We start from the raw sequence: 16,457 nt of genomic DNA on the forward strand, positions 1-16,457 counted from the left end.
TCATTTATACATGTCTGGGTCAAATTCAGTGGGTAGACATGAAAATAGAAGGCAGGTGCATAATAATATTTCATTGCACAGAAAGTTATTGCAAGAACAATCTGATGACCTCCATGAAAAACCTGAGCAGGAAGGCTGGGCCATTAACGAATCTCATTGTGAATGCTACGTATGAGAAACCCGGCACTTTATTGCTCTTGAAAAACATCCAGTCATCATTTTCCTCAGGGCATCCTTGAGCTCCTGATTCCTGAGGCTGTAGATGAAGGGGTTCAGTGTTGGAGGCACCACTGAGTACAGAACTGATAGTGCCAGATTCAGGGATGGGGAGGACATGGAGGGGGGCTTCAGGTAGGCAAATGCTGCGGTGCTGATAACAATAGAGAGCACGGCCAGGTGAGGGAGGCACGTGGAAAAGGCTTTGTGCCGTCCCTGCTGAGAGGGGATCCTCAGCACAGCCCTGAAGATCTGCACATAGGAGAAAACAATGAAAATGAAACAACCAAACATTAAACAGGCAATAACCACAATGAGCCCAAGTTCCCTGAGGTAGCCTGAGTGTGAGCAGGAGAGCTTGAGGATGTGTGGGATTTCACAGAAGAACTGGCCCAGGGCATTGCCCTGGCACAGGGGCAGGGAAAATGTGTTGGCTGTGTGCAGCAGAGAATAGAGAAACCCAGTGGCCCCCGCAGCTGCTGCCATGTGGGCACAAGCTCTGCTGCCCAGGAGGGTCCCGTAGTGCAGGGGTTTGCAGATGGCAACGTAGCGGTCGTAGCACATGATGGTGAGGAGGGAAAACTCTGCTGACATGAAAAAGGCAAAGAAAAAGAGCTGTGCAACACATCCCATGTAGGAGATGGTTGTGGTGTTACGGAGGGAATTGTGCATGGCTTTGGGGACAGTGGTGCAGATGCAGCCCAGGTCTGTGAGGGAGAGGTTGAGCAGGAAGAAGCCCATGGGGGTGTGCAGGTGGTGGTCACAGGCTACGGCGCTGAGGATGAGGCCGTTGGCCAGGAGGGCAGCCAGGGAGATGGCCAGGAAGAGCCAGAAGTGCAGGAGCTGCAGCTCCCGCCTGTCTGCGAATGCCAGGAGGAGGAACTGGGTGAGGGAGCTGCTGTTGCACATTTGCACCTTTCCCAGGGTATTTTGATCTGTTGAGGAGGAAAAGTCACTGCTGAGTTAGACCAGGCTTCTGCAGCCAAACATTACCCGTCTCACAGCCACCCCACTCTCAGGCTCTCTCTCCTCACTCAGACCTCCCTGCAGCTCCCTCCCCTGAGCTCTGGCTTTTGCTGCCTGAGGGGACCATCGGAAGCAGTAACTCTGTGATGAGCTCCCAAGGACTCCTTACTCTGCTGGGAGAGAAAACTTGGAATGCAGGGTGATCTCAAATTAAATGTACTCGTGATACATCCAAGAGTTTCTCAGCTTTGCTGTTTGCAGTTTGCCCAAATGAAGGACTGAGCTGAGGGAATTCTCTGTATTGGTTCACCCACTTGCACCTGCCACACTTAGGAGTGGTTGTGGATGTTTGAAATCCCTGACAATTCTATTGCACTGCAGGTCAAGTCTTGTGGGTTCTGAGGGGCACAGGGTCGGTCCCTTAGTGCAGAGAGAAGAGGTGCTCTGCCCATCAGTCCTGGGCTCAGCTGGCCTGTGCTGGCAGCTCAGAGCTGGAGGAGCATCACACTCAACTGCTCCCCTAAGAGAAACTGTACAGAGATCCAGGAATCCATGTCCAAAGAACAGATTGACACACTCCTCACCTTTTCATTCCTCCCCTCCCAAAGACACAAAATGCTCCTTGCAGCTGCCCAGAGCATTTCCATGGATTTAGCACTGAGGAGTTTTCTCCATGGGGATCCTGTGCAGCACAGAGATCCTATGGCAGAGCTGTGCCCTTCTGGAGGGCACCTGCAGCCCTGCAGGACACCCAGGCAAACAGCTGAATAACCTGGAGGTGCCTGGAGGGCACTTGGGCACTTGGCTCCCACAGACACATCCCCACAGCAGCACCCAAAGGGTTTGTGTCTGGACAGGAATCTGCCCCCCCAAACTCCACACTGGCTCAGGAAAGCCACTGGTGAGAACAAGGAGAGCCCAGGCAGCAGGGGATGGCAGGGAAATGCCACAGTGCTGCTGCCAAGGGAGGAGGGACACAGAGAGACAGCTGGAAATCAGGGCCTTGTCCTTGCCTGGGCTCTGGCTGCTGCAGGGCAATGCACAGCCCAGCCCCCGTGGGCCTGAGGGCACAGGCTCTGCTTAGGCTGGGAAAGTAGCCCAGGGAGGAGCTGCTCAGGGAAGGGGTCTGTGCCACAGGGACAGCAGGGAGGGGCCCCCATCCCCCTGCCCAGCCCTTGTGGCAGCAGCTGCCTCTCCCTGCCTGCCTGTCTCTGGGTGAGGAGCTGTTCCTGCCAGCAGCCCCTGCCTGTGCCCAGCTCAGCTCCCTGCCAGTGCTGCCAGAGCCATCCCCAGCCCAGTGCCCAGGGGCAGCTCTGCCTGGGCAGGGGCTGCAGAGCAGATCCCAGACAGCCTGTGGTGGCTGGGAAGGTGGAGGTGTTCTGGGGGGATGTGCTTCCTGAGAAGGGCCCCTGGAAATGGAGGAGGTGGAGCTGAAGCTGTGAGGAGCCCTGACCCTGCAGCTGAAGGGCCCTGCCCAGCCCTGCCCTGCCCTGAGGGGTCACTCCTTCCACCCACCCCTTCTCCCTGCAGGGCCGTGGCAGCTCCTTGGCCGGGCTGAGAGCTGACCCTGGCAGGCAGCAGAGTCCCTGCCCCAGCACACAGAGCCCTGGGGGCAGGACCCTGCTCTGCACCACAGCCCTGGGCACCCCTGGCTGCACCCCCACCTTCCCACCCCACAGCCAGCCCTGGCACAGGGAACCTTCTGGCCCTGGGCCTCTGATGGGGCAGCACCAAGTCCTGCTCTGCAGCAGCTTCTCCTGCTGCACCCCAGCAAATCCAGCAGAGCCATCCTGACAGCTCCTGCCACTGCTGCCATTTGGCAGCTGGCAGAGGCACTTGCAGGAACTCACCTGCACTGCTCTGCAGCCAGAGCCTGACCGTGGCAAAAGGCTGGCAAGGTTCCTGCCCTGAGCAGCTCTGCCCTGTCCTCCCACCCAGGATCCCTTGAACCTCCTGCTCCCTTCTCCTCTCTGCCCTTGCTGCCTGCAGCTCCTGCCCTGCTCTGCCATATGACCACTTCCTCTGCACTTCAGCAACTGGGAGAGTCCTGCTGAAAGATCCTGGAAGCTGTGGGATGTGGCAGCTTTAGGAGATCCCTCCAGGAAGGCAAGTTGAACTTTCCTACAGCCAGAGAATTCTTCCTTCAAATCCTGGGAAGGTTTCTCCCGTGGTGAGAGCTCAGTCACCTCCCAGCCGTGGCTCCCTCTCATCTCTCTACCTTCTCTCCTGTGCCCTGGGCTGGTCTCTCCCCTGCTGGGCTGTGCAGAGGAGCTGCTCACCAGCAGAGCTGTCTCTTGGAAGCTCTTCTGGGTTGCCAGGAGCTCCCTGTGTGCCAGGAGCCTGGCCCAGCTCAGCAGCACAGCAACAGCCCCAGGCAGCCCTTTCTCTGCCCCTCTGGGCTCCCTCCAGCTGTCCCTGGGGCTCCAGGGGAACCTGCTGGCACACAGCTGAAGGAAATAATGATGTGCCTTCTCTCAGCTGGGCACAGACACTTCTTTCAGCACTGTCATTTCTCCAGACAGACACAGAGTTAAGTCCAAGAGTCCCCTTTTCATGTCCCATGATTAGACAGGAAACCCAGACAGTGCCCAGGAGGGATCTCCTTCACCCCCACTGAGGGAAGGGACTCAGCTGAGTCAACAGAGGTGTCTCCTTGTGGCTCTGCAGACCTGGGGCCAGAAGGACACTCAGCTCCTTCCACAACCCCCATGGGCTGGGATTCCTCCTGCCCCACTTCAGTGGGCCCAAAACAGGCACCTGCAGGTGATTCCTTGTCCCAGCTCCCATGGGAATGAAGGAAGACCAAAGCCAGGAGTGACCTGCTGGGACACAAACCCCTGGTTCCTTCTGAGGGGCCAGAGGTGACCAAGATTCCTGCTGGGAACTGCAGGCTCCAATGCAGCAGTTCCCAGGGACAGGGCAGCAGCTGTGGGATCTTCTTGGAGGCTGCTGGGACATTGCTTTGGCCAACTTGAGTGGCAGAAGGGGCCCACATGTAGGACAGGGGAACCTGTCACTGTTCCTTCTGTCCAGGGCAGCCCCTAGAGGTGTTCAGATGACCAAATGGAGTCAGGTGGCACAGGGAGAGAGGTCTCTCTGCTGTTCTTTATCAGGGTATTTTCTATATGTCCTCAGAGTACAATGGCAGTTGTCTCCTGGACATCCCTTCACTGCTGAACCTAATTGAGGGCAGCTGAGCCTGGATTGAACAGCCAAAGAGGGGCCTGTAGTGCCAGGGGAGGTGCCAGGGCTCTGCAGCACAAGTGCAGCAGCTGCCCTGGACAGCACAGGGCCTGTGCAGGGACCCCGTCCCCATTCCCAGCAGCTGTGGGACAGGCATCACCCAGGGCTTCTCAGACACACTGGGGGCCTTTGGGGCAGGGAGTGAATCCCAGCCCTGCAGGGACACAAAGGCTGTCCCTTCTCTGCCCAGCCAAGGCCAGGCCAGGCACGAGTCCAAAGCACATCAGCCCAGGCTGTCCACACTTGTTTCCTCCCTCTGCTGGCTCTTCTCTCCCCCAGCATTTCAGCAGCATGTGCTGATCTCCTCAGGGATCAGGTCTGTGATTTTCCCCCTGGGCCTGAGTCCCAGCACGTCCACCCCCAAGGCCACTGTCAGCAAAGCCTCTGCACAGCCCAGCTCTCGGGACTTTCAGAGCAGCTTTCCCCTCTGCAAGTCTGTTCTTACCCCGGTACCCCACTGAAGGGCTGCAGCCAGACAGGCCCCAATGCCCTGTGTGTGGGGCACAGGCAGGAGGAGCTGCAGCCCCAAGTCTCTCTGCATTCCACTTGCAGGCAATAACAGCCCAGGCCTGCTGAGACAGTTCCCAGGTTGCAGGGCTGTGATGGGTTGGGAGAGAAGGCCAAGGAGACACAGGAGACAAAGAGCAGGAGAGAGGTGTCCTCAGCAGGAAGGAGCTTCTTGACCTGTGCAGCTGCTCTAGGGGATGAACAACTGGGGTGAACTTTTGTGGGTGAGGGTCAGAGGAGAGAGTGGTTTGGGTGACCTTGTGGAGTGAGACAAAGAGCCCATTCCAGTTGTCTTTGATAACCCTGGAATTCACTGGAAAGGCACCACAACAGGATGGAAAGAGTCCCAGAGGTTTGTGCAGGGTTATGGTCAAGACAGCCCTTGGGACACAGGCCTTTAGAGCACAGCTGCCAGGCTGGTGGACAACAGGGAGGCTCATCTGCATCTGCTTCTGTCCAAGAGGAACCAAGAGGTTACCATAGTAACTGACTGTAGCTATGGGAATGTATGGTGGTTGCCATGGTAACCGACCATAGCAACAGGAATGTATGCTGGTTGCCATGGTAACTGCCCATAGCAATGGAAATGTCTGATGGTTGCCATGGTAACTGACTGTAACAACAGAAATGTATGCTGGTTGTCATGGTAACCGACCATAGCACTCGGAATGCATCATGTTTGCCACGGTAACTGATTGTAACAATGGGAATGTATTCCAGTTGCCATGGTAACCGACCATAGGAATGTGACTTTATGATGGTTGCCATGGTAACCGAGCATAGCAATGCGAATGTGTGATGGTGCCATGGTAACAAACCGTTACAATGGAAATATGTGATGTTTGCCATGGTGACTGTAGCAACAGGAATGATTGATGCTTGCTGTGGTAAACGACTGTAGCAATGGGAATGTATGATGGTTGCCATGGTAACTGACCATAGCAGTGGGAAGTATGATGATTGCCACGGTAACTGACCATAGCAATGGAAATGTGTCATGGTTGCCATGGTAAACTGACTGTAGCAACTGGAAGTATGATGTTTGCCATGGTAACTGACTGTAGCAACAGGAATGTGTGATGGTTGCCACAGTAACTGACCATAGAAACAACAAAGTATTGTGGTTGCCATGGTAACGGCCTGTCCCAGTAGGAAGTATGTTGTTTGCCATGGTAACTGACTGTAGCAATAGGAATGTATGATGTTTTCCATGGGAACTGACCGTAGCAACGAGAATGTATGTTAGTTGCCATGGTAAACAATCATAGCAACGTGACTGTATGATGGTTTCCATGGTAACTGACCATAGCAATGCTAATGTATGATGGTTGCCATGGTAACCTACTGTAGCAATGGGAATGTATGGTGGTTCTTATGGTAACTGACCGTGGGAATGGGAATGTGTGCTGGTTGCCATAGTAACTGACGGCAGCACTGGGAAGTATGATGATTGCCATGATAACTGACTGTAGCAATGGGAATGTATGCTGGTTGCCATGGTAACTGACGATAGCAATGGGACTGTATGATGGTTGCCATGGTAACTGACCATAGAAACTGGAATTCACATGGTTGCCATGCTAACTGATCATAGCAACGTGGCTGTATGATGGTTGCCGTGGCAACTGATTGTAGCAGTGGACCGTATGATGGTTGCCATGGTAACCAACTACAGCAACGGGGGTGTGTGATGGTAGCCATGGTAACCGACCATAGCAAAGGGACTGTATGATGGTTGCCATGGTAACCGACTACAGCCATGGAAATGTGTGATGGGTACCATGGTAACCGACAATCGCACTGGGAATGTATGGTGGTTGCCATGGTAACCGACCGTAACAGTTGCAATGTATGGTGGTTGCCATGGTAACTGACCATAGAAATAGGAATGTATGATGATTGCCTTGGTAACTGACTGTAGCAATGGGAATGTATGATGGTTGCCATGGTAACCGACTGTAGGAATGGGAATGTATGATGGTTTCCATGGTAACCGACCGTAGCAATTGGATTGCATGCTGGTTTCCATAGTGACTGACCGTAGCAACGCGGCTTGATGATGGTTGTCATAGTAACTGATAGTAGCAATGGGACTGTATGATGGTTGCCAGGGTAACTGACTGTGGAAATGGCAATGTATGATGTTTGCTATGGTAACTGACAGTAGGAATGGGAATGTATTATGGTTGCCATGGTAACTGACTGTAGAAATGGGAATGTATTATGGTTGCCATGGTAACTAACTGTAGCAACGGGAATATATGCTGGTTGCCATTGGTAACTGACTGTACATGTGGGAAGTATGATGGTTGCCATGGTAACCAACTGTAGCAATGAGAATGTATGCTGTTTTCCATGGTAACTGCCCATAACAATGGAAATGTATGCTGGTTGCCATGGTAACCAACCATAGCAATGGGAATGTTTGATGGTTGCCATGGTAACGACCGTGGCAATTGTAATGTATGCCGATTGCCATGGTAACTGTAGCAGTGGGAAATATGTTTGTTGCCATGGTAACTGACTGAGGTAATGGGAATGTATGATGGTTGCCATGGTAACTGACCATAGCAATGGGATGTATGATGGTTGCCATGGTAGCTGTGTGTAGCAGTGGGAATGTGTGATCTTTGTCATGGTAACTGACTATAGAAATGGGAATGTGTGATGGTTGCCATGGTAACCGATTGTACCAGTGTGAAATATGATGGTTGGCTGTAGTAACTGACTGTAGAAAAGGGAATGTATGATGGTTACCATGGTAACTGATTGTTCCAATGGCAATATATGATGGTTGCCGTGGTAACTTACCATGGCAATGAGAATGTATGCTGGCTGCCATGGTAACCAACCATACCAGTGGGGAAGTATGATCGTTGCCACGGTAACAGACTGTAGGAATGGGAATGTGTGATGGTTACCATGGTAACTGACCTTAGCAATGGGAATGTATGGTAGTTGCTGTGGTAACTGACCGTGGCAATGAGAATATATGCTGTTTGCCATGCTAACTGACCATAGCAGTGGGAATGTATGATGGTTGCCATGGTAACCAAACGTATCAATGTGACTATATGATGGTTTCCATGGTAACTCACCATAGCAATGGGAATGTATGATTAGTTGCCATGGTCACTGACCATAGCAATTGGAATGTATGCTGGTTGCCATGGTAACTGACCGTAGCAGTGGGAAGTATGCTGTTTGCCACAGTAAATGACTGTAGCAATGGGAATGTATTATGGTTGCCATGGTAACCGACCATAGCAATGATAATGTATTACGGTTGCCATGGTAACTGACTGTGGCAATGGGAATGCATGCTGGTTGTCATGGAAACTGTGATTTCCTTAGTCCATGAGCATGATATTTTCATCTGCAAAAACATCAATGAGTGCCCAGAGATCTCCCAAGATGGGCTTTAAAGGTCTCAAGCACATGAGCACTAAACAGGGGCTAAGGAGGTGTGGTCTCAATGGTGTGGAGACTGAGGACAGCACAGGACAGCCCTGAGAGGGCTTGAAGGGAGGATTTAGAGATGGTGGATCCTTTTGTCAGAGCAGAAAGGAGCATGAGAAAGAAAGAATTAATGCCAAGTGCAGCTGGGGAGGTCCCGAGTGGACGTGAGGAAAAAGGAATTTCACTCCATGGAAAACACTGGGCTGCAACACGTCACCCAGGAGGAGTCTGGATGAGCCCAAGGCTTTGTGTGTGCAGGAAGAGCCAGGGAGGACACAGAGATGTCAGTGCAGGAAGGTGCCAGCCAGGTGGGGCAGCCGGGGGGATGACAACAGCCTGCAGGGAAAGGGGCAGGGCATGGACACCGTAGGACAGCCTGGGCTGGAGAGGAGACAGGGATGGGGAGAAGCTGAAAGGCCCTGACAGAGCCACCTTCTGCAGGCCTTTGGCCAGGGCTGCTGTCTGTGCCCCTGATGCCAGGAGGAGGGGAGTGCCCCTTGCAACCCTGGGGCCTCATGGCCTCCTTGTCCCTGCTCAGCAGCCTAGCAGGTGCCACCCCATGGTCCTGCCCTTGGCACTGCACATCCCACATCCCAGTGCCCCAGGAAGAGCCCTGAGGAATGAGGCAGGGACAGGATCTGCCTTTCCAGGGGCTGGAGGTCAGGGCTTGGTCCTCTGGATTAAGGAAACAAGTCAAGGTTTATTCAGCATCAGAGCCACCTTTCCCTTGCTTGTCCATCACTGTCTGCAGTTCTCTGCTCTAACTGGAACCCAGGGAGAAGTTCTCAGTTGTGCCCCTCAGTGAGACTCATTAGCACTACAAGAAACTTCAGTGTTTCAATCTCACTTTGACTTCTTGAGAAGTTGTTTGAACTTCCTCTCAGGCACTGAGTCTCACGTAAACAACACCAAACCCCCCTGAGGGTCATGAAATGCCTGGGGCTGTTGCTGTGCTGCTGAGCTGGGCTGGGCTCCTGGCACACAGGGAGCTCCTGGCAAGCAAGAAGAGCTTCAAAGAGACAGCTCTGCTGGTGAGCAGCTCCTCTGCACAGCCCAGCAGGGCTGAGGGCACTGCCAGGGCAGCTCAGGGACACCAGCAGGGCACAGACAGAGCTTCAAGGGGCTCAGCACTGGCAGGAGGACTGAGAGCTCCCTGCAGGAGGAATCTTGGCAGGGCTGCACATGGTGAGTCTGTGGCTGCAGGGCAGTGCAGGGGCAGCTCCTGGAGGCATCTCCTAAAGCTGGCCCAGCCCCAGCTGATGGGATGGGTGAGCAGGGGCTGTTTTGGGGCAGTTTGGAAGAGCTGTGAAGCCGGGGGTGCGGGCAGGGGTGCCCAGGGCTGTGGGGCAGAGCAGGGTCCTGCAGCCCAGGGTGCTGTGCTGGGCAGGGACTCTGCTGCCTGCCAGGGGCAGCTCTCAGCCGGCCTGGGGAGCTGCTGCCAGGGCTGGGACAGAAGGGCTGTGGGCAAGGAGCAAACCTGGCAGCTGAGGAATGATCTTTTCCATGTCTTGCTGTTGCAGGGTCAGACCTGCTCACAACTCTGGACCACTACACCACATTGAATGGAGAATTTTTTGCAAAGCTCACAAAAGACAGGGGCTACAGGAAAGGAATTAGTCCTGAGGTGTGTTTCCTCTCGGAGATGAATATTTCAGGCAGGATCAGAAATGAGCACAGGACCCTGAGCAGTGCTGAGCCTTTCCTTGGGGGTGGGCACTCTCCTGTCCCAGCCCTTGGCTTCTCTGTCGGAGGGCTCCTGTCCTGCTCTGTCCAGCACAGCTGCACCTCTGGGCTGGCACAGGGGATACTTCTCAGAGTTGACCTTGGAAACAACATTGTCCTGCTCTCATCACTGCACACATATTTGTGGATGTGGTTTTTAATATTTATTTGTGTGAAATCAAAGTGAATGCAGCCCAAGGGAAAGAGCAGGGCAGATAGGAAACAGGCTGAAGGACTCTGCAGCTCTCCTGGCTCTGCTTTAAACCACAGGGAGCTCAGCCCTTTTGTCTCTTGTCTTTTCTAAAGATTCTTCACATTTTTAGCAATAAAAATGAGAATTTTTACTCCTAAAAAGAACACTCTGCAGATTTAATGGTGGAACATATGTAACAGAAGAATTATTCTAAGGACAATAGAAGCCTCTGTTCTGCAGTCCAGAGTCTTGTGATTAGGGGGGTCAGAAATTAAGCTTTTCTATTAAAGGTAAGTTACATCTGACATACCCTGTGATCATCAGAGCTGTCACAAAACAGCTCCATGTCCCCCCTGCAGCAGAGCAAAGCTGAGCCCTTGGCAGCACATGGCCAGAATTCTTGCTGCTCACACCACTCTGAGCCAGCATAAGGGAAATACAATTATTTTGGGGGGATTACTATGAAAGACGAAGTATCTTTGCTGAGAGGGGTATCTCCTAATTGTTCCGTGTCTTTTCCTTTTCTGAACAGACCCTGTCCTAAGGAAGGAGCAAATGTCCAACAGCAGCTCCCTCACCCAGTTCCTCCTCCTGGCATTCGCAGACAGGCGGGAGCTGCAGCTCCTGCACTTCTGGCTCTTCCTGGCCATCTCCCTGGCTGCCCTCCTGGCCAACGGCCTCATCCTCAGCGTCGTAGCCTGTGACCACCACCTGCACACCCCCATGGGCTTCTTCCTGCTCAACCTCTCCCTCACAGACCTGGGCTGCATCTGCACCACTGTCCCCAAAGCCATGCACAATTCCCTCTGGAACACCAGAACCATCTCCTACATGGGATGTGCTGCACAGCTCTTTTTCTTTTTCTTCTTCATGTCAACAGAGTATTTCCTCCTCACCATCATGTGCTACGACCGCTACGTTGCCATCTGCAAACCCCTGCACTACGGGACCCTCCTGGGCAGCAGAGCTTGTGCCCACATGGCAGCAGCTGCCTGGGCCTCTGGGTTTCTCAATGCTCTGCTGCACACAGCCAATACATTTTCCCTGCCCCTGTGCCAGGGCAATGCCCTGGGCCAGTTCTTCTGTGAAATTCCACACGTCCTCAAGCTCTCCTGCTCACACTCAGGCTACCTCAGGGAAATTGGGCTCATTGTGGTTAGTGCCTGTTTAATATTTGGTTGTTTTGTTTTCATTGTGTTCTCCTATGTGCAGATCTTCAGGGCTGTGCTGAGGATCCCCTCTCATCAGGGACAGCACAAAGCCTTTTCCATCTGCCTCCCTCACCTGGCCGTGCTCTCTGTTGTTACCAGCACTGCAACATTTGCCTACCTGAAGCCTCCCTCCATCTCCTCCCCATCCCTGGATCTCATTGTGTCAGTTCTGTACTCGGTCGTGCCTCCAACACTAAACCCCTTCATATACAGCCTCAGGAACCAGGAGCTCAAGGATGCCCTCAGAAAAATGATGACTGGATGCTTTTCAGGAGCAATGAAGTGCCTGTTTTCTGGTGTGTAGCATTCAGAATGGGACTCCTTAATGGCCCAGCCTTCCTGCTGTGGTTTTTGGAGGAGGTCACTGGGTTTTTTCAATAATTTTCTGTGCAATTAAATATTATTATGCATCTGCCTTCTAATTTAGTGTCCATCTTTTCATTTTGACACTGACACTGTATAAATGATGAATTGTGCTCTCTGAGTATTTAAACAAAATAAAGGACCCTGCAGTGCCTTCTTTGTCCAAGACCCTTCTTCTTAGATGTTCCTAAAGGACAGCACACTGCAGGACAGGGTGTATTTGCAAACGGGAAGGGGACAATAATCCCAGCCCAGCAGCACTGCCAGGGAGCAGCAGGGCTTGGTCTTTCCAGAGCTGCTCTTTCCACTTCCACACTGTCCTCCTGAACCCCTTTCTCACTGTAAGGCCTGAGTGCTCTCTGAGCACAGTCCTGGGGGCTGGAAGCCCTTGGAGCACAGGCAGGGACAAGCCCTGGGAACTTGTGAAGCAGAGCTGGGCTCCCTTACAGCATCACCAGGATGCTGTGGGATCTTCTGAGGCCACTGCATGGACTGGGTCACTTCTTCTGTGACCTTGCTCCAGGGCTGGAACTCTCCTGCAGTGACACCATGACACTCCGGGGAAGGGAAGGGGAAAGGGCAAGTCCTCCTGCAGCCATTCCCAGGCATTGGAAGGACAAGGCAGGGATTGCAGAACCCCTGTGGAAGGAAATAGAAGAGGATGTTGTGTGCCCAGACTTTATCAAGGCCCTTGACATGGTCTCCTCCGGTCTCTTAGAGCCAGATTGGTGAGAACTGGACTGAAGAAGTGGAAGATGTGGTGGGTGGGAAGTTGGCTGAATGAAGAGTGTCAAATAAAATCCATGGTACAAAGTCCTCTTGGCAGCAACTTCCTGATGAAATCCCTCAGTGATCAGCCCTTGAACACCACTATAGAACATCTTTATTATCTGTCTGTACATTAGGAGAAAATGTATTTTCAAGTCCTTTGTGGATGATTCCAAATTTCAGGGAGCCCTTGAGCAACCTGTCCTGGTTTAAAGACACATATCAGGGCGGGAACTCCAGTAAAATGAACTCACTCCCCTTTTATTCCCCACCAGTACAAAGAGACAAAATACAAGGAGGTATAAGTGAAAAAATAAGAGTTTACTGACAAGAAATATATCAGCAAAAACAACAATACCAACAGAACAGTTCAAAGCAAGAGCAGAGAGCGAAACTGTCTCTTCTCTCTGCTCCTGCCCCAACTCCCTTTTGTAAACAGATGAGAACAGGGATCAACACGTGCCTCCCTTCCCCCTTTTCCTCCTGAATGAACAAAGAACAAAAAACAAAACCACGGGAAAAGAGGGGGCAAAGCAAACTCTGGGACACTCTGGTCTGAGATCAGTTGTGCTGCCCAAGAACACTCTGACTCCAGAGGTGTCCAAGCGGGGCAGAGCCGGCGACTCCGGTCCGTGCGGCGGCGGGGGGGAGGCAGCGGCTCTGCTTGATTCCATGGAGTTCTGGGGAGGCACAGTGGCCCCTTAGTTCCAGGAGGTTCTCAGATGTCTCAGGGTTCCTTTTGTTCCAAAGAGACCCCGCATGTCACAATGGTCCCTTGGTTCCATGAGATTCCACAGTGTCCCTGCATTCCTTTGGTTCCATGAGGCCCTGCAGTGTCACGGTGCCACTTGATTCCGTGACATTACAAAGAATCAGAATGGCCCCTTGATTTAAGGCCAAATGATCATGGGGCTGCCTTGGGGGGAGTGTGGGCACCCAGACAAGGGAGTTGTCACCCCCCTGGACTCAGCCCTGGGGTCACCACATCTGGACTGGTCTGTCTGTCTGTGAGGTTCCCCATTCTGGAGGAATGAGGAAGAACTGGAGAGGAAGTAGAGGAGACTTGAAGGGATGGAGCTTTTCTCCATATTGGAAAATAGAATGAAATCTCTACAAAGAGTAGCACTGAAGGTTCAGACTGAAGGTGAGGAAAAAGAAATGTCACTCAAGGGGGACCCTTGTGCTGCAAGAGCTCACCCAGAGGGAGTCAGGATCAGCCCATGGCTTTGTGTTCCAGGGAACAGCCAGTTTTTCTGGAGGGCCGTGTCTCCACAGGACTTGCTTTTCCAGGCCCAGGATGGTGTTCTGGGCAGTGGGGGGAGGCACAGGGGGTGTCTCCTGCCATCCAGGGGTTGTGTCCCCCACTGTCAGCACATAGAGCTTGCCTTGGTGGGTTTGGGGAGTGTGCTGGGATCAATCTGCCAGGCCTGCCCACATCTCTAGTTCAGCCATCATCCCCCACCCCACAGGGGCTTTACCCTCTTGGCCTGTTTGATGGCAGCGCATGTTTCCCAGTTCTGGAGAACCTGGCAGTTGGTGTCCAAGGTTAAATGCAGCCCTGGATCACAGGCCCATCTGGATGTTGCACCTCTTCCCTCAGGACCTGAGGTGTCCTGGGCCCAGCAAGCCAGGAATAATTCCCCCTTGTGTTGCCAGTCCAGCTCTGCCTGAGACACTTTCATCTGCTCAGTCCCATCCACCTGTCCATTGTTGGATGTCACTCAGGAGCCCAACTCTTGGCTACCTGTGCATCTCCAGGATGGACTTTCACAGCCAACCCCTCGACCGGGGTGGCAGGAGGGCCTGCCCTGATAAGGCCTAAAATCCCATCAGACAATGCCAACAGTGCCAGCTCTCCTGCAAGCTGTCTGTGAGATCTGAGAGTTACCGCTGGCACCATGGGAATGGTTTTGGTGTTGAATGATGCTCAAACCAGCCTGGTTCACCCAACTCCAAACACACATCTTGCTTTTGGAAGTTGGAGGGGACAGAGAAGCTGGTAACTGACCTGTCCATTTGTGAGGAGCGGTCAATCCCATCCTACTAGAGAAGTCCAGTCCCCTTTCATCCAGGCAGGTTCTTCTGACACAGCCCTTCTTGGGGTAATTGTGGGGAGATTCCTGCCTTGGGTGGGGACGCCCTCCAAGGACACTCCTCAAGGTTGAGCAAAAGAAATTTCCCACAACCGTTGGTGTGGGTGAGTTACATCAGATCTCTACATAATAATTATTTCTTTTGGCTAGTTTTAATATAATTGTTTCAATAATTTCTTCAATATAGTGTGCTATCCTATCTTATACTGTACTACTTCTAGTTTTAGCCTTTGTATTGTGTAGTAAATAATTCTGATTAAGATCTTTTGTCTGATCATTTGTAAGAATAACTAATTCATTTCATATAAATATTCTCATTTGGCCAATCATTAAAACATGTGGGACAAAAGTGGTTCAATCACACATCTGTAATCCCTTAAATTTAACTTGTTGACAAAATCTGAGGCAAAGATTGGATCCCTTATTCCTTGAGGCTCCACAGTGGGACAATGGACCCTTGATTCCATGAAGTTGCACTTTTTCCAGTGTTCTTGGGCTCCATAAGGCCCTGTAGTGTGACAATGGCCCACTGATTCCATCATTTTCCCCACTGTCACAATGGACCCTTGATTCCATGAGATTCCACAATGTCCCATTGGTTCCCTTTGGTTCCAAAACGTTCTGTGATGTCACAATGGCCCCTTGATTCCCTGACATTCCACAAAGTCTTGGGGTCCATTTGATTCCATGAGGTTCCGCAGTGTCCCATGTTCCCTTTGGTTCCAGGAGGCCCCAGTGTATTCCAATGGCCCCTGGATTCCAGGAGATTCCACAGTGTCCTGGGGTTCCCTTGTCTCCCTGAGTTTTGGCAGTGTCCAGGGTCCCTTTGTTCCCAGGAGGTTCCTTTGTTTCCATCAGGCCCTGCCACGTCCCAGACTCCCTTTGGTTCCATGAGGTGCTGCAGGGTCACAATGTCCCCTTTATTCCATGAGGTTCCACCATGTCCCAAGGTTCCTTTGGTTCCATGGGATTCCACAGGGTCAAAACTCCCTGCTTCTTATCCTTCCAAAATTTGTGGGCCCATTCTATCCCTCCTGGGATGGAGCACCATTGTGTTTCTGCAGGAATGGATCCATGGCCATCCTGCCACTGCACCAATTTAATGCTGCAGAAACGTCACTGCAGGCCCGACACTGGATGCAGGAACAGTCTGGGAACTCCAGGCCTGCTCCCATTCAGCAGAGCCAGTCGGGGTCACAAAGAGCACAAGTGATTGACTGCAACCCCTGCAGTTCTCTGGCATTGCTGGGGACAAATGCATGAACTGCCAGGAGCTCTGCAGAGCCCTGACAGTGCCACTGCAACCCCAAGCTGCATTGCCTGGCTCAACCCTCAGCACAGCCAAGGCCACAACCCTTCCTGAAAGGTGTCCCTTCTGGGCAGGGCCAGGGGGACAAACCCCTCCATCTGTCCCTGCACATGTTGTGTCCAATTCTCAGCCCCCACTTAGGGACAAAGTCAGGCTACATTGGGTGTTTAGCTTGGCATTTCCTTCACTCTTTTGTGCTTCCAACACACACACCCCCCAGTCTGGGCAGAGTCTGGCCCCCCAGAGACCACAAGACCTGACTATTTGTGGCTCCTGCTGCAGGGATTGGAACTTGGGCCACAATCTGTGCCAGGAGCAGAGAGGTCCCTCCCCATAGAAACTTCTTGGCAATGGAGTTCTTAAGAAAACAGGATGGGCTGTGGAGATCAGTGTCAGGGCACGGCCTG

The 16,457-nt window shown here is 52.5% G+C and overlaps 2 protein-coding genes across 2 annotated transcripts in view; both read right to left on the reverse strand.

Moving 5' to 3' along the window:
• Window positions 1-16,457, reverse strand: part of LOC135405257 (zinc finger protein ZFP2-like) — a 225,478-nt gene that overhangs the window by 54,849 nt on the left and 154,172 nt on the right. The window lies entirely within an intron of this gene.
• Window positions 280-826, reverse strand: LOC135405563 (olfactory receptor 14J1-like; the record flags this gene model as incomplete). The annotated part of the gene is made up of 1 exon (XM_064640270.1): window positions 280-826. A coding segment is annotated over exon 1 (531 nt), but the record flags the coding sequence as incomplete, so codon positions are not given.

The sequence above is a fragment of the Pseudopipra pipra genome, chromosome W (genome assembly GCF_036250125.1).
Source record: "Pseudopipra pipra isolate bDixPip1 chromosome W, bDixPip1.hap1, whole genome shotgun sequence".
NCBI classification, from domain to species: domain Eukaryota; kingdom Metazoa; phylum Chordata; class Aves; order Passeriformes; family Pipridae; genus Pseudopipra; species Pseudopipra pipra.